Source organism: Camelus ferus, chromosome 5 (assembly GCF_009834535.1).
Source record: "Camelus ferus isolate YT-003-E chromosome 5, BCGSAC_Cfer_1.0, whole genome shotgun sequence".
In the NCBI taxonomy this organism is placed as follows: Eukaryota; Metazoa; Chordata; class Mammalia; order Artiodactyla; family Camelidae; genus Camelus; species Camelus ferus.
Window position 1 is genome coordinate 7,380,340 of NC_045700.1, and position 18,199 is coordinate 7,398,538.

General features: G+C 41.0%; 1 protein-coding gene across 5 annotated transcripts; it reads right to left on the reverse strand.

Annotated features, from left to right (window-relative positions):
- Positions 1-150: 150 nt before the first annotated feature.
- On the reverse strand, positions 151-17,736 carry NIPA2 (NIPA magnesium transporter 2). 5 transcript variants are annotated; one of them, XM_014567394.2, is made up of 8 exons: positions 17,444-17,735; positions 16,557-16,692; positions 13,893-14,013; positions 9,777-10,004; positions 8,337-8,393; positions 6,620-6,710; positions 5,266-5,426; positions 151-1,655 (listed from the first exon to the last, which is right to left on the reverse strand). In XM_014567394.2, exons 4-8 carry the CDS (start codon positions 9,913-9,915, stop codon positions 1,024-1,026), a joined length of 1,080 nt encoding a protein of 359 aa, XP_014422880.1. In that variant the 5' UTR covers positions 9,916-10,004; positions 13,893-14,013; positions 16,557-16,692; positions 17,444-17,735; the 3' UTR covers positions 151-1,023. The 5 variants fall into 5 exon arrangements, with proteins under 5 accessions (XP_014422880.1, XP_006194417.1, XP_014422881.1 ...); XM_006194355.3 differs by lacking the exon at positions 13,893-14,013 and having other exon boundaries at positions 17,444-17,736; XM_014567395.2 differs by lacking the exon at positions 16,557-16,692.
- Positions 17,737-18,199: the final 463 nt, after the last annotated feature.

Genomic DNA, 18,199 nt, shown 5'->3' on the forward strand with positions numbered 1-18,199 from the left:
TCTGTAAACATTTTTTTCCCATGGATGTTTTTAAAAAACTGAAATATATAGTGGTCCGAACAAACTCTTAAGCAAAGTAAAATATGTGATACAAAAAGACTGTATTTTATAAACACTGTTTATTCTAAGCATTCAGACTTAGAAAAGAACTTTGTTTCAATTTGTTTTTATTATAACATGAGCTAGATTTAAGAAATTACCCTAGTCTTCTGACTTTATCTCCCAGAGTTGTTAGAAGAGCTAAATGACAATATAACTCATTATGAAAATATACTGAAAAGTACAAGAGCTGATGTAACATGGTAATCACGGTTCCAGGTATCAAGGAATTAGAGTAACTGAAAGAAAAAAAAAAAAACAAAACCAGCCAGGCTGCAGCCCAACAGAAAAAAACAGGTTTAACAAGGTGCCGTCAAGCAAGACCATCAAATGTGCACGATGTCGAGTGACAGCCTGAGAAATATTTCCATCGGGTGATCTCCTACCTTGTTTGTTTTATTAATGAATTTCCTTCATTTAATAACTTAGGAGTCTCTTAAATTAACATTTCAAAATTAAAATCATCAAACAGGTGCCATTTTTAAAGGTAAAGTAAACTACAGGATAATGTATTGAGTTAATTTTGTTCTTTTTTAAATCAAAAAGCTTTAAAATGGTTAAAGAGATTGATGGAGTGGGGATGACAAATGTACATTTCAGACTTTCATCACCAATGAAAAAATAAAGCATTTTTATAGACTTAAAACTGTCATTAGTGCATTTAGATTTTGGTGAAGGAAAATTTAAAATACCTCTACAATAACACAATGTTAATAGAAATTGGCCATGTACTGAGGTCATTTTAGTGAGCTACCATCATTTAAATATAAGAAAAGTAATTTCTTGGTCCAATTTAGTGAAACCTTAAAAAAGATTGTCTCTAGAGAACATTATTTGAGAACAATGCTTTTTCAGACACATTCTGATATTCAAATCCACTTTATAACACGGTTACAGATTAACCTTTTAATTACATCTTTCTTACTAAAAAGCTGTCAGACTTCCATTTCTTCGGGAGATGTTTTCACCAGTGTGTTGTTCGATTCCACAGGTTAAGCTCTCCTCATTATTAAGAACTTCATACATGTTAGTGAGACTGCCATTCATCGCTTTGTCATCTTTCCGAAAAGACACAGGCAGACTTGCTAGACTAAAGCTGACGTCTTTAAAGGCATGCAACAGAAATATTCCCACAATGATTGTAAAGAAGCCACTCAGAGTACCAATGACATCATCAACAGGCATATCTTGCCACTCCTTGAAAAGGATAGCTGAACAAGTTAAAACTGACGTCGTAAAGAATACGTAGTATATTGGAGTCACGATGGAAGTGTTGAATATGTCCAGGGCCCTGTTCAGGTAATTAATCTGTGTGCTCACACAGACTATAAGGCTCAGCAGCAGAATCCAGGCCAGGGGGTGTCGCAGCACAGGCTTTCCAGCAAACAGCTCTTTGATAGCAATGCCCAGGCCCTTAACACAGGAGACTGAAAATGCTCCGATTACAGAGCAGATTGTGATGTACACAAGAATGTTTGTCTGTCCATGGCGAGGTCCCACCACAAAGATTAGTATCAAGGACACAATGATCACAAGTGTTGCAAAGGCCACAAAACCTGCAGGAGGCAAGGAAAAATTCTATTCAGTCAAATGTTTTACGGACTGAAAGAAAACTGAGAATCCAAAACAAGATATTAACTCAAGAGGAAGGAGAAAAGGTGTGGCCCTAAAACAAAACTCAGCCTGCTTCTGCTGGGGCAGTACACGCGTGAATATTTAGCCAGATGCACACGATGGAAGCTTAACACGAACCTGACAGCAGTACACAATCCAGGGGGCTGAACCTGCGGACACGAAACCTCAGGTATGGAGGACGGACTAGAAAGTGGGTTTTCTCGGGCGTCCCTACCCCATGTTGTTAAAGGGTCAAACGTATATCAAAGAAAATGGAATAAGGCTGCCCGACCGCTGTCTATTCCAGAACACCGTGCTACTCCCCACCCACTGGTGCTCTAACTCTAAGGACAGATGCAATCAGAACAATAAAAAAAAAAAAAACAGTGAAGAGAAGTCATGAGATGACCCTGAGATGCTCAACAGTTTACAGATGCTAAAGAACATTTGTCTAAAAAGGAGTAAATGTTTAAAATCTTTGGGGACGACCACTAGGGTAAAGAACAAATCAATACAAGAACTTGGAAATCACTGGCAGGGTTCCGGCTGGATACAGAGACCTGAACTCGGCATGGTAAGAGCTTCCGATGGGGCAGCACCGCGGGCTAGGCGCTCTTCTCAGCAAGTTGCACTGAGTAACTCATTAAATCCTCACAATTACCCTGTAACACAGACACTGTCATCTCCATTTTAAGACAAGGAAACTGAGACACAGCAGTCAATCTTTCCACTTCTCAAATTCTGCTATTAAAACGAACAGTTAATAGGATTTTTAAGGAAGCAAACACAAAAACAAGAATAGGTGACAGCAACATTATGAAATAACTGATACGAGCAGATCTAAGAAAGCTGCAGCCAGTATCAGCAGTGACTGAAGATCAGACAGTGACTCAGTTTGCAACAAAGCATGCTCTAAAGATGCAAACTACCTCTGGAAGTGGGGTGACGGGGAGACTGAAAACAGGAGGCCTGGCTGCAAGTCCATTCAGGAAGCAATGAGACCCCAGGTCCCTGCCTGGTTCTGAACACCTGAGTGACTGCTCCTCAGGCCACCGTGAGCAGGACGACCCTAGGCCAGCTGAGTGTGTGCTGCTTCGCCAGAATGGGGGCTGGAGTAATGCATGTGTCTAAGATGGTAACCTCCTCCCCACTTGAATCATCGGATGCTGGCAGCCACACTTTGCTGGGGATCTGGCCAGCCCAACTCAGAAGGCAGTCAAGGATCACCAGGAGAGGCCAAAACAACCAGAAAAACAAAGCCTTTGTTGGCTCCATATAAACAGAGGGAAACTTTAAAATAGGTAAATTACCACCCCCAGCCCCCCAAAAGAAAACAATTAAAACTACCATTAATATCCTCGGAGAGACAATGATGAAATATGAGAGCAATCAAAGCAGTCAGAACTGGAGGGGCCACAATCTGGGGGGAAAGGAAGTCCACTCAGGGCAGCAGCAGAGTCGAGAGCAGGAGTGAGGGTGGCGCAAAGGCCAGCAGACAGTGGTAACCTGGGGCCTGTGGGAGTTTCAGTAGATAAGGTTAAAAGAAAAGGTGGAATTTTGGGCTGCCTAACCTTAAGTTGGGACACAAGGGCCAAGATTCCAGGAAGGAGGAAACTGAAGAGAAGTGAGCACACATTTCCGTGAGCAATTCCCCTTAGGGAGCCTGTGGGCACAGAGCTACACACACCGAGGTCAGAGGAGCCAAGCGGACAGCCTGGCAAGGCCAAAGGGCTGAGCAGAGAGGCCTGAAGTCTCGGGTGCCGAGACAGACACTGGCATCCACAGCTCACCAAGGTGGAGAATCCAAGTGAACATCCCAGCCTAACCACTGAGAACCAGAGGGCTACGGCCAAGGATAAAGGCAGAATGGAAAGAACCAGCCCCAGTAAAGCTTGAAACAATACTTCAGGCTGCAGGCGACCTGCTGTGCTCTTATCTGCCCACCTCAAGAAATTTAAGTTCTGTCTGAAGGAAGAAAACATCACTTTAGAGTCTTCACACTTTTTAATATACTACGTCCAGCATTCAATCTAAAACATCCAAAGACAAAACTACATGACTGAAAACCAAAGGAAAAACAGATCCCAGTAACAGGCCCACGAACAGTCCTGATACTGAAGTCTGCATACAAAGACACCAAAGCACCTAGGACGGCGGGGAGCGGCCGCACCCCACCACGCATGCGTGGCTGCCGGGGCTGCGCTGTACGTCTGGAAGCTGGTCAGAGTGTGACTTATGTCATGTGGGGTTATTGCCACAATTAAAAAAAAATCAAAGAAGGAAAGCAAGCTCTTGGAAATTAAAAATACAACAGCAGAACAAAAAACTCAAAAGAAGGGCTGAGGAAATCTCCCAGAAGACAGAGTAAAAAGCCAAAATGGTAAAAATATGAGAAATACGTGATAAAAAACTATGTAAGAAAATTGATGGCCTAGTTTAGGAGGTCCAATCAGCAGGAAGAACATGAAGAATTTCACAAATAGAAAGCAGAGAAAAGACTATAAAAGGAGTAATTCAACTCCCCAGAGTAAGGCATGATTCTCCAATTAAAAAGATACATCACGCACCTAACACAATGGGTAAAAACGGACCACATCTAGGCACATCACTGGGAAATGGCAGACCATGAGGGCAGAAAGGACATCCTACAGGTTTCCAAAGACAAAAGATCAGTCTCATATAAAAGATAAAGAATCAAGGGAAAAAGAAAAAAAGAATCAACTGTGTGTGTTTTCTCAGCAGCACCACTGGAAGTGACGAGGTAATGAGGTCACCATGGTAGACTAAAGACATTTTGATCCATGTAAGGTCGCAAAGTCTGATCTCTTCCTGCACCTCTCCTGTCTCCTACCAGAGCAGCTCCACCAAAACGAAGGTGCAAACCCAGGACTCAGGAAACAGGATCCAAGAAGGAACACAAGTGTGAAGGGTCCCCCAGGACACTGATGAGGGAAAACCCACGATGTCAGCTGTGCTGGTGGCCTCAAGACATCTGTCAAAACTGAGGCCAAACAAGGCTGTGGGAGAGAGTGCCATGCAGAGGTGACAAGGCGAGAATACCGAATGCGTCTGAAATTACTGAGAAGAGCAGAATTAGGCCACTGGGGAAGAGTTTCAGGATGGACAGAAATTCGAAAGAAAACTAAGCAAACAAGATCAGTATTAGTTCAGGAAAATCACAGGTCAAACAAGAAAGGAAAAGTGATCATACGCATTATATGTCCATGCTGAGAATAAAAGTTGAGTAGTGATGATAAATAAAATAAGTCATTTAAACAGAACTAAAGAGATATGCAATTGGTAACAGACACAATAATGCCCAAAGGCAAGCAAGTGGCAAGAATATAAGCATGTTATTTAGAGACACCAAGTTAAAGAACAAAAGAAACAAGGGCTTAGGGGGCGGGTAGGGGAGGAAAAGGACCACAATTTTCCTAATAAGCCTCGTAGAACAACTGGCCTCTTCACATGCACGTAAAATTTTGATTGCAATAAAAGCTAAGTTGAAAAGTAGAATGCAGTAAGACAAGTAAAACTCTTCTTTTGTCTTACCTGGATCCCCTAGCTTGTGAGACATTTCATTTAAAGTCTCAATCTCCTCTTCTTTTGGAGCATGAATAACCATAACTGTAGATCCCAGGATACTTAGCAAACACCCAATTTTTCCATGAAGATTAAGCCTTTCATTTAGAAAGTATGAAGAGAGAATGGCACTAAAATGGGGGGAAAAGTGGAGAACATTAAAATAATTAGCTACTTTTCTCATTTTTAAGTATCAGTACAACTCAGAATTTAAATTACTGAACTCCAACTAAAACAGTGAGCTTATGAAGATTCTGGCTTCCAGCCAAGGTGAAGAAAGTGCACATTCAATTATAAAATGCAAGTTTCTGGGGAACCACCTGCTTCATCATACACTAAATCAGTATAGTTACCATCTTCCCACTGTAGGACATCAAGGTGAAATTTGTAATAAACAGAGCTATGATATAAATTTATATTCTAATTAAAACTCTACATCCAAATCAATAATTAAAATTTGCTCAACTTTAATTTATCCCTACTGGTTGATGCATCCTTTGTACATTTTCATTTAATTCTATGTAATCTGCCTATTAATTAAATTTTCAAATTTCAATACTGTATCGCTAGTTTTATCAAATTCTTTCTAAAAAGTACAAATCTATGAATATAATAATGGCATTACATAGAGAAAATTTAGGATAAAATGACATGTTCCATAATATATCTTTATATATTTTCCATAATATATGGCATCTTACATCTTTATACATTTTGTATACTATATAGTATCTTAAAAATAACATAATCTGCATATAATATTGATTTCTGTATATACTATCTTGAAAAAAAAACACGTATCAATGAGCCAACTTTAGGAATAGCAGCCAAAATCCAGACTTCAATATGGGCTTAGCTGTTTGGGCTAATGATTAAAACAACAGAAACAGAAGTCTTGGACTCATCCTTCCCAACAAGTACCCAGGCCAGTCTGCAGCCTTGCCTCAACCCATGGTTTTCTGTAGAAGGTACAGATGTCTATTCATCACCAACCACCACCTACCAAAGTATGCATGTGGCAAATGATCAACACTGCTTAACACATGCAACTTGGAATTTTGAAAAATTGAAATTAAAGGAGAACCAGTGCTGGCTCTGAATATAAGCAAGACAAAGCATAAAAGCACTTTCTCCCATAAACTGACAGCTTACCTGTGCACAGAGGGTAACTTTTCAAAAGCAAATTATTACACAGCGTAAAAAAAAAGTTCTCAAGGTTGTTTAAATGTAAATTATGCTGAACATATGTAATCAGATGGTACTGTAAACTTCACCGACTGAAACACCAACTGCTGTTTCTGCGTGTGGAGGGTAGGGGCCTTACCTTACTAGGACACTGAGTGCTCCTAACGGAGTCACTAGGGTGGCTGGTGCAAAAGCGTACGCAGCAAAGTTGGCCACCTCGCCAGCTCCCACTTGGAGACAGAGAACAAAAGAAAACTTCTCAGATACAGGAATACATCCACTCAAAATGGAAATGCCTGCATTTATTTACATATTTTTATGTACTATTTGAATCGAAATTACTGTCTCCGTATTTTCTCCCATCCATTCATCAGGGTTGTCCTGTAAGTTATCAACATTAGAGTCGAAACCAATCAGAAATACAAGTCTATAATTTTAATTGAAAAGATCAAATTTATGCTTATATATGGGTTTATTAATTTAAAATTTAATAGATATTTATATCCTACGACCACAAACACAAAAAACAGGCTGCCTGACTGTCCTCCAGCACAGTAACTGGCTTCAGAGGGACCACTCCAAGCAGTCAAGGCACAACGTTAATGTCTCTGACGACCTGGGCTCGGAAGTCACACGCCATCACCGTACTCTTCGATCACACCAGGCCAGCGCTAATTCAGTGTGAGAGAGACTCACTCAGAAGTGTGAATACCTGGGGGTGAGAACCTGGGTGGGCTATCCTGGACACTGCCTACCACCCCCTAATAGGCCAGCTGCTGTTTCCTCCTGCTTCACGTGTTCTCCCAAACAGCCACGTGGCCAGCCCCCTCACTTCCTTTGTATATCTTACTCAAATATTATCTTTTTGGTGAGGCTTGCCCTGGCCCCCCTCAACTGAAATCTAAACCTCTCTATCCTTCATTTTATCACATCCCTACTCTACTTTACTCCTAGCAAACGTTGGCATTTATCACTAACAAACACCTTTGAACTTATCTTGTTTACTGTCATCCATGTACAAGGTAAAGTCTCATCTGGGTAAGGATCTTTCTGTTTATTTGACTAGTATACCTCTGGCACCTACAACTCCTGGTGTAGGAGAAACGATCAAGAAATATTTGCTGAATGAATAGTCAAATCAATCTCTTCGTTATTTCAACTGCTCTTCAACTTAGAAAAAAAATCGCATAACTTAATCCTGAATATTTTGAAGGCTCGGTGTCTTAAGGATCACTTTTTCTATGTACCTTTTTACAGGTTATTATCGAAATAAGCATGGGAAGTCTTATCAAATGCATATCTCCTTTCCAATTTGGAATGAAAATCAATGGAGAGGCAGGAATTAAAAACAGGATGTTTTCTGTATCTTTCATTTTCAAAATCGCCTTTTTGTTTTTAAGGATTTCTTTAAATTTACATTTATTTGGGGGAGAAGGACGTCATTTATTTTATTTATTTATTTTTAGAGGAGGTACTGGGGACTGAACCCAGGACCTCGTGCATCCCAAGCACATGCTCTACTGAGCTATCCACACCCCCAAAATCACCTTAAACTGAGCAGAACCTTTTCAAATGCGTGCGCATACATACACACACACACACACACACACACACACACACAGACATATTTCAATCAGATAGGAAAAAGAAAGTCTTCTCATTCAAATTAAATAAGCTTTTTAACTGCTAAATGACTTTTATAGGTTTTACCTTTACATATTTTGAGTTTTGTTCATTTAAAAAAACAGGATTTATTTGAAGTTTTAAAATTTGCTGGTAATATGAGGCTATAATAGTGTATGTAAAAATTTCAATGAACAGCAATAGTATCTTCTTGGAATGTTTTCTATACATACTTGATAGCAGTCCAGCCCACCACAACCATTCTTTAAGATATGCATGGCCACCTTGACCTGTGAATGAAAATATATTTCACTTCTTTGGAAGATTATCAGACCCTTGTAACTTCATGACAACTACCAGTAATGACAGATTTTAAAGTCTCATTTGCTGATTATTCCTACTCTGAATAGTTTTCATCATGATTACACAGGGGATGTCTTAGATAATATTTTTATGATTATCTTAGAAAAGGGGACGTGAGGATCATGAGAAGGTGAGTGAAGGAATTAAATCAAAACTCACATTCAGTTCATACTTCATTCTTTTCTGAACTCAGTTTCAATAAATAAAGAGAATGAACCACAAGAAGTAGCCCAACTTCAAATGAATTAGTCAGAAAGTGGATAAGCCATTTAGGTGTGGGTTAGCCCCACTTATGAGACAGTGCCCAGGGAGAAAGGGGTCCTATACTGACCAGACATAAAAAGATGAAGCACCGCTCACAGTCTGGGGCTTCCAGGATACTTAACCTGCCTGTTTACTCGACTATCCTCCAGACCAAATTAATAAAATCAGAAGCAATCTGCACTTAAGCCTTTGTTCAAAAGAAAAAGCCAACGGGAATGAACCCTTTGACATGCACCTCCACCATGGACAATGAATACCTGCCTTAGGAATGAGGAAAACGCGTGTTCAAGCAGTGTATGCCAACGCTTTCTCCCTTCTTCACTAAAATCTAGTAGAGGCTATTGTTTGCAGACAGCTTGATTAGGTTTGGCCATACAGATGGCACAGGAAAGAGAAAGGTAGTTATTTTTTTTTACTGCCAAAGCAGGTTTCCCTATGAGGTCAGAACTGGGCCTGGAACTGAAGCAGAGACTGAATGACGGAACACGACTAGTATGCAGCAGGATGCTGGCAGCTGTCGTGACGCCCCAGACGAAGTCAGAGGGGGTTTAATCACGTCAGGTCTTGTGACTTGTCAGCAGTTTCTGGGAATCACTCAGCTGATTACACTTCAATGTAAGAAGGCCCTCTCTTTCCTTCCTGCTAACTTGTGATCATCAGGAAAAATATCTAAGGTAAAAGTCAAACTTCTACTATCACAGACAACAGATCCTAGCCTTCAATAAGATTCTGATTCTATCCAGATATCCTCATTTCCTCCTCGGCAGATACATCAAAATGTAAAGAAAAGGCTGGATGGGCACTGGTCTCTATTTCCACTTTGACAATAACTGGCAAGAGTGAGTACTTCACTTATTTCAACATCTTCTTACTTTTTATTTTTCTCATTGCAAAAATAATGTTTGGTTTTCTATAAGCACTTACAACTCTTGCACAGTTCAAAGTTCTGAATATAGTCACTAGGAAGGAAGATGTGGTCCCCTACAGTCCAGCAACCTAAGTATGTTCACTGATACCACTTCAGAGTCACACAGGCCACAACCTACCTGCCCTCATGGAGCCTTTTCTGGCGAGTCGCAGAAGGCCTTTTTTTTTCAAAATGAAACTCCCTCCAATGAAAATGCTGGAGCTCATAGCCAATCCCAGACCAATATAAAAGTCATACTTTCCACGCCCCTGGCTCATTTCGTTTGCTACTTAAGTTACTGTGAATCACATTGATCAAGAACAGAGAAACTGCTGGTGCTGGAGGCAGGATGATGCAGTCTTCAAACCTGAACGATGCAAAACAAGATGAGATTTTCACAGGATGATCACGACTCAGTCACAATCACATGCAATTCAAAATTTCACTCCATTTCTCTTCTCATAAAAGAATTTTACTACTATTAATAAAATATATATATTTACCATTTACATTTAGCACTAATCTAATTCTACTTCTTCCACCTACGGTGAAAGATGGGATCATGAAATGAAACCATACTTAAAAACCGAACTCATGGAAACACGGAACTCATGGAACTCATGGAAAACCCCCAGAGGCAAGGGTAGAGAGCAGGCCAAACGAGTGAAGGGGGTCAAAAGGTACAGACTCCCAGTTACAAGACGAGTAAGCCCTGGGGATGTAATGCACAGCACACTGACACAGTACAATACTGCACTGTATCTGAAAGCGGCTAAGAGAGTAGGTCTTAAAAGTTCTCATCGTAAGGAATGAAAAAAGTGTAACTGTGTGGTGATGGATGGCAACTAAACCTACTGTGGTGATCATTTTGTGATATATACATTATGTGGCACATCTTAAACTAATACAATGTTAACATGTCAGTTATAACTCAGCAGAACTGGAAAAAATTTAAAACCCATATTTAAATTGATTTTATAAACTCTGGTTTCATATTTTAAAAACATTTCCAGTCTTTGCTGGACAGTCCATAGTAACAAAATTTTGCTGATAAGAAAAAAAATGAATGAAAATCAAGCATAAAAATATACAAATCTACTTTATAAATATATTTACCAAGTTCACAGATGTGCCCTTTTCGATATTCTACACAGAGAATCAAAAAATTTTCTCACCCATATATTCTCTTTTTAGAAATCTATATAGATAGAAACATATGGTAATTTATTTCTTATTTAACCTATTTGCGGGTGTGTGAGGAGAAGGCAGGGTTCACATTACTTTGTTAGCAGAGGATAATAACTCCAGCAGACAGAAGTTGCCAGGGTTTGTATGTGGTACTGGTGGGCTTTAGAGAACATGAGTGCCATGGACCCTAGAGGACTCAAGCCATAAGACCAGACAGGATGCAGAGGCTTACCAAAGACCGCAATTTTTTTCCCAGTCAACTCAGAACCCTGCTGACAGACAAACTAAAGCAGAGGAAAAAACATTACTCAGCTACAAGTAATGATGGTTATAACTATGACTGGTTATAACTAACTGCCAGTCCAACCTTCTGGTATGTCTTGAGATTTTTTTTGTCCTACAATTTAACAATTGAGTCCCAGAACTAAAATGCAATTCAGTCAGGATCCTTAGTCATTAACCCTCACTGACTAGCCAAGTTTTTCCGTTCTTCAGGTTAAGGGACTCTGGCCTTTAACAAAGGCAATGTAACTTCCTATAAACCTAGCTCCTCAAGTACCTTATCCATCCACTCAGTTTTCACTGAACACATGTTATGGGAGCTAAGCATTATGCTAAGCTCTCTGGATGAAATGGTGATAGCTTTTAGTCTTCGTGGGGAAACAGACAAGGAACAGATTGGGGTGGAGGCTGAGAGAAACAGGTGAAGGTAACAATGTAGTATCTTTGTATGGTGACAGATGGTAACTAGGCTTATGGTGATCATTTTGTAACACAGTAATGTCAAATCACTATATTGTGCAGTGGGAACTAACACAGTGCTGTCAATTATACCTCAAAAGGGAAAAAAAAGAAATTTTGATATTAAACTTCCAGGTGTGACAAAACATTTTTTACAATGGTGCTTTACTATAATTGATAAAGATTTGAGAAGGTACTTCAACACAAAAGAATGAAGCTCTCTCTCTGCAAGTATGTCTAGTTTTTCAAATCTGGTGACTTAGTCTGAATCAACTCCTTCACTTCTACATATCGATAGATAGAAACGACAAAAATGAAAGATAAGTTTCAAATCTATAATTAGACTGCTCTACCACACACACACACAAAAAGATTGTAACCAAAAAAAAAAAAAAAAAAAGTATGCTCACAGTGTTCCCACCACACCCTAAACAACTGGTTTATCCGTGTTCACTGACGCAGTCACCCTCAGCAGAGTGCCAGCTCCTGGCTTCCTGCACACAAGCCACCTTTTTCACCCTGTGAACCTAGCTATCTAGCGGTTTCAAAATATGCCTTAAAACACTGGGTGAATACAGATAAATGAAAATCATATTTACTGGCCTTAAAAATAAGTTAGCTATTCTTGAGTGGTCATTTAATAGACAGAAAACCACTGCATCATTCAGATCAGTAGCCTAACATGCAACCACTGTTTTACAGCCTGTAAGATGAAGAACTGTAACAAGCTCTCGGTGTGCTGGGAAGTGACAGTACCACATACAAGTAACCATGCAAAGATAAGAGTAATCAAGGTTGGAAAAAGGGAGAACCTAGCTACCAAACACGGCAGCCCGCTGGGCAGGTATATCTTTCTCATGAGCAAGAGTCACCGAACTTTAACAAAACATAAAATCCTCCTTCTCCTTTAACCATTATCTTCATGGAACATTGTTTTAATTATCACACAAGTTCTACTGAGGAAGTGATTTCTTAAAATTCCCTAGTTCATCAATCTCCCTTTTGAAGGTCTGAACAGAACAAGCCAACCTATAGTCTGATAATTCTGGAATCAATAAAATGGAACTTAGTTATCTGCAGAGATGATACCCAGAAACAAGTAAGGTTTACCTGTAATTCCAATCCCAGTATAATGACAGCCTCACAAATCCAAAATTTTTTTCGATTTTAATTATATAAAACTGACCTTCAAATACCAAATTTATAACTATTTTACTAATATTTACTTACACTTATGTTAACTTTCACTAACACACGTGACATACACGTGGTCTAAGGTCTAAAGTTAAGACCCAAGATCACGTTTGGCCTTGACATCTGGTCACTGGGATGACGAACCACAAGTTCTCGCCCTCCCCGACTCTGCTCCCATGCCAGGTCCGAAGCCTAACAACCCACCTCATCATGGGGACTGGGCACAGCGCCTGCTTATCTTTGAGTAGTGCGCGTCCCTGCCCTGCCGCAAGTGTGCGGTGTCCTCCCAGCCGTAAAAGTGACTAATAAACTGCTCACGTGTGCCCCGTGTCAGGTGCCACAGGGAGGAAATCCCTCCTCTACCAACAAGGTGAAGAAGTGATTAAAATAACACTTTACAATGGAATCTTATTCATTTTATCCTGGGACCACTGAGAGTTCATTGCTCTTAACTTTACTATGCCTATATCTAAATTTTCTCCACATTTTACATAAAGTTGCACACCTTTTTACCTTTTTAAATTTGTATTTATTTATTATGGAAAATTTCAAAAACACAAAAAGTAGAGAAGGCCTTTTTTGGTCTGTTGGATCAATCTTATCATGCGTGTGGCTCTAGAGAGCTGACCCCTCTGCCCACCTCATTTCTCAACACAGGATCAAGGCTCCCTTCAGACAAGTGTCATCACTGCCCAGACACACCACAGCCCTCCCGCTCTCCATCCCACTACCTAAAACCTGCCCTTCGCCCAAGGCCAGCTCACACTTCAAGCTGTGCTACAAAGACTTCTCCAAGAGCTACAGCCCACGGCATTTTCTCTCCTTGGCACTTACTTTATTTATAGATAGCTTCAGAAAACTTGATTCCCAATTGCAGTTCTATCTTCGAATATAAACTCTAAAGTTTCTTCAAGACAACAACTTTTGGGTTTTTTTGGTGGTTTCCTCACAGAAGGCACTCATTTATACTGGCAAATTTGATTTGTAAGCTTTTCGAGGTTCGTTCACTCATGGAACTAACCGTGGGGGGCCGGGGGGAGGATGACAAGTAACAACAGTTGCGTGCCAGTCAAATTACACAGCAGTCTCCAGCCACTAAATTAAGTAAATGAAATGATCTCATCTGACTTACAGTTTGAAAACAGGACATCAGTGTGAAAGTCCTGAAAGGAATAGTTGCTTCACTATTTTCGGACCTGGTAATGTTCTGCTCCCACTCTGTGTAAGTGAAGCTCAATCACAGCCGGGAGAGCCTAAAACAGAGATTATTTTTTAATTCCTTAAGGATTAGCTATGAGACAGAGTCAGGTTTAAAGACAGCTAAACAAGAAAACGTGGTAAGTTTCACTTCAACTAAGTTCCCAAACCAAAGATGACGGGCTGGTGGTGGTAACCTGTCCATCTTACCTCTCAGAAGGACTCGGGGGAAGGTCCCACTTACCCATGTCTGGCTGTTACTGTTATTTATATGTGGCCATCTGTTCCATAAACATATACTGAGCAGCTATGATGTGGCAGGCATTGGAGTCATAAAGATGAGCAAAGTCCCTGTCCTCAAGGACCCCACAAACAAGCAAGAATTATGAAAATAATCTATTCAAATTGTAAACACACTTCTACTTTTAAAGACTTCTCAAATTTCCAACCTGTTCCTTCTAAACTTTCACACACTTAATCTTCACAAGTGGCTTTTACTAATATTTATGAATACTTAAAATGTTAACTTCCACTAAATTTAAGTATGTCAAAAGTGAAAGTTTAAATATCTCCAAGAAAACAAAATTATGAAATTGGTCCATCTCCTTCTAAAATGTGGAGAACACATAATTTAAGGAACAGAAATACATGGACAGCATTCTAATATCTGTAAGAAAGGCCTACATTAAGATTTGCTTTGCAGCAGGGAGGGTATAGCTCAGTGGTAGAGGGTGTGCTTAGCATGCACAAAGTTCTGGGTCCAATTCTAAAAAAAAATGCAGCTCTTAAAAAAAAGGATTTGCTTTGCAAAGTGACTTTCATCAATCAACAAAGTTAGCTAACTTTAAAAATTATACCAACTAAAGTACATTTATAGCTTTAAACTTGTCACAGTACTTTTGACATTTCATTTTCATAAAAGTATAAAAAGACAAGTGATAAGAGCCTCACGATGAAAAAAGTAGGCACAAAGATGTTAAGTAACTTATGCAGCTGTGGGGCAGCAGATTTAGGGTTAGAACCCAGGTCTCCTCATTCTCAGCCTTTTGCCTTTCCCACTGAAGTCTCCATTTAGGCCCCAACCTGGAACACAGGCCAGGCGCAGCTCCAACCAGCCTCTCAGTGTAGGTCATTGTCTTCCTGTCCAACCTGCTCTTCCTTGTGTCCTGACCCAGGCTCCACCATCCCCTTCACCCAGACTGCAATCAAGGGCAAGGGTGCCAGATGGATTCTACCTCTGAAATATGGCCTCGCACCTCCCGTCTCTTCCAACCCTAATCCAGCTTTAAAACATGCTGCTGCCACAATGCTCTCTAAAACACATCGCTGCCATCTCATTCTCCTGCTTAGAATGGCTCTTCACTTTTTACGGAAGTAAGTCCAAATTTTCTAACCCAGAAACGAAGAACTCTCACCACTTGTTCCAAATCTATCTTTTAAATCTTTGCTTCCCAATACTGTACTTCATGTACCCTGACTCTACCCTAGGCCAACACACTACTGTTTTATCCCTTTCATCTTTAAGGTCCTACTTCAAAAAAGCAATTCCACAATGAAGCCCTACTTGAATCTAGTAAGACAATCTTTTCTGGATTCCCTAGCCTTTAACCTGAATCTCTCTCTAGACACTTTTCTAGCCTGTATTATTACTAATGTACGTAACTCATATCCTCTTCGTTGCGGACAAGGGGTATGATTGTTTATCTCATTTAGTCAATCAACAAATATTTACATGAATACATACTATGTTCGAGGAACAGGGATATAGCAGTGAGTACAACAGACCAAAACCGTGCGCTCGTGGAATGTACCTTCTGTTGCAGGTAGGGCAATACAATAAACAAAGCAAATAAGGACATTACATTGGAAGGTAGTGAATACTATGGTATAAAGAAAAGCATGTTGAAGACACTGGGGAGTTGGGATAGGGGGCTTCTATTTTAACCAGGCTGGTCAGGAGGCCTCATGGAGAGGGTAACATTGAGCAAAGGCTTGAAAGATACTAAAAGAACAAAGCAGAGAAGAAGCAAGTGCAAAGGTACTGAGGTATGAGCAAGTATGCCATTTTCTAGGAAAAGAAAGGCCACTGTGGCTGACACTAACTGAGCAAGGGCAGGTGGGATACCACAGGGTACTTTTATACAATAGAAATATCCTGAAAACCAGTGTGATTGTTCCTTATTATCATGTCTCCCTAGTAGTAATATCTATCACTTATCGAACACCTATGAAGGCAGTGCTTCAGGTAATTGATATGTTAATTCTAATCCACAAAATAATGAGAAAAAGTATCATTACTCCACTTTGTAGATAAAGAAACCAAACTTTCCAGAGGTTAAATCACATGTAGAGGACCACACAGAAAGTTACACAGCCTGAACTGGAACTTAAGTGTCCACCAGACTCTACTTCTGTATACACAGCCCACATCATTAAAACCGCAGATTTCTCAGTCTTCACTTCTGCTTAGTTTCCACTGCTTTAACTTTTTCCAGTCTCTCATTTGGCTATTTTTAAAAGCAATACTAATAAAAACTACAGAACCTAAATCTCCAAGCCTATTAAGAAACATTAGTTATAAATTAAAATTTTAACTTACATGTAAGTTTAATATGGTCTCTCTTATGAAAAAAAGGCTGGAAGAGGTTTGAGATGACTTATTCACTCTCATTTCCTCGTTAATAATACCCTTTATTCTCATTTAAAGTTTTAAGCCCTGGCAGAGTAGCTCCAGCCTGGAAAGAAAAAAATACAGAATTGGGCAAAAGGGATGAATAGTTACTGAATACTTTTTAAAAATTTTTGGTTACGAGCCTGCATACTCGTTTTACTCATCAATTAACACAGTACCTACTCAACAGGGCATAACATACTGCTTCAACAGCTTCCTGGTATGAACCAAAATCTCTATTCTCTCACATTCATTCTTATTATTTAAAAACAAAAAATCACTAAGTGGGCTCACGGTATATAGAGAATTTCTAGACACAGAACCATTCCTGTAGTAAATGAATTGAAAAATCTAGTAGAGGTTCAAGAGACATGAACACTAAACTACAATGAGTTTAGTAAAGTTGTATGAAGAGGAAGAGAGGATTCAGTGGCTTTACAAAAGTTAGGAAATTAAGCAAGCCACGTTCAAAACGTTACAGCGACATCTAAAGCTTGTTCAACTATCAGTTAATATCTCCGCAGGAGCTGAAACAATCTTCTAAAACTCTCAACAAAATGAAACTATTTTAATGAACTTAATGACCACGCGCCCCGCACAGGGCCAGGCCAGGTTTCAGTGGGATTTACTGGCAATCCAATTCATGGTGCTACTTCTCGATGCAGATTAGGAGGAAAACCTCTTCCATCTCAGAACACTCGTGGCTCAGCGTTCCCCAGAGCCCTGAAGGGTCCTTCCCGACCCAAGATGGGCAGGCACCCACCCACAAGTAGCCCCTTGGCGCTTGCCTGAAAGGAAGAAAGTGGCGACCTCACCCCGGTCTGCAGGCCCGCCGCGCGGCTTCCTGTCCACTCTCCGGCCCCGGTCACCTCGGCTCACACTCCCACACAGGCCGCACTAGCCACCCCCTCCTGAGCTCGCGTGGCCAGCGCCTTCGTCGCCGTCCAGTGGGAGGTGCAAGCATCCGGGGCTGCAGCCGTGCGCGCCGCCTCCTCCATGGGGGAGCGCCGAGGGGAACCCGCCCCGGACGACCTCCGGTCCCCGCCGCCGCCACCGGGACCAAGGGGCGCCACCGAGGAGAACCTGGGCGCGGCCGAGTGACGCAAGAGGCGGCGCGCGCACGCGCAGTGCGGGGCGGCAAAGTTCCCGCCCCCGACGCGCTTTCGGGTGGTGTTCCGGTTTCTTTACCAAGTCCTGGTTGGCGGAGCGCAGGGGGCGGGCATAAGGGAGAAGGGTTGGAGGCAATGTTTTGCAAGCTAGTTTGCTGACCAGGGGACGAAAGTCCAAGTACCGCGTGCCACGAATTCCCACCTGCGGCAAGCATGTGAGGTTGCAGTTCAAGCCCTGTCCCTAGAGGGAAACGGTCCTGAGAGAGGGCAGGGGGCGGGGCGCAGGGGTGGGTTCGGGATCGCAGAGAGGCTAGACCAAGTGCGGGGATAGGCGGAGTAAGGCCTTTCCCAAATGTTAACTAAGGGAACCTTGGATAAGTTTGTGGTTTGGTAAAAGCCCGTGAATGAGAAGGGTTGCCTGCCGTGTTAGTAAATAAAGAATGTTGTAGCCATCAAGCCACT

Bases quoted from the DNA above. Each gene is read 5' to 3' on its own strand.
- NIPA2 (XM_014567396.2), bottom strand. From the start codon at position 9,915: ATGAGCCAGGGGCGTGGAAAGTATGACTTTTATATTGGTCTGGGATTG. The intron at 8,394-9,776 runs GTAGGTTGTGGC...TTTCATTCACAG, and splicing joins AAAAGGCTCCATGAGGGCAG to GTCAAGGTGGCCATGCATAT. The intron at 5,427-6,619 runs GTAAGGCCCCTA...CCCCCATTTTAG, and splicing joins GCACTCAGTGTCCTAGTAAG to TGCCATTCTCTCTTCATACT.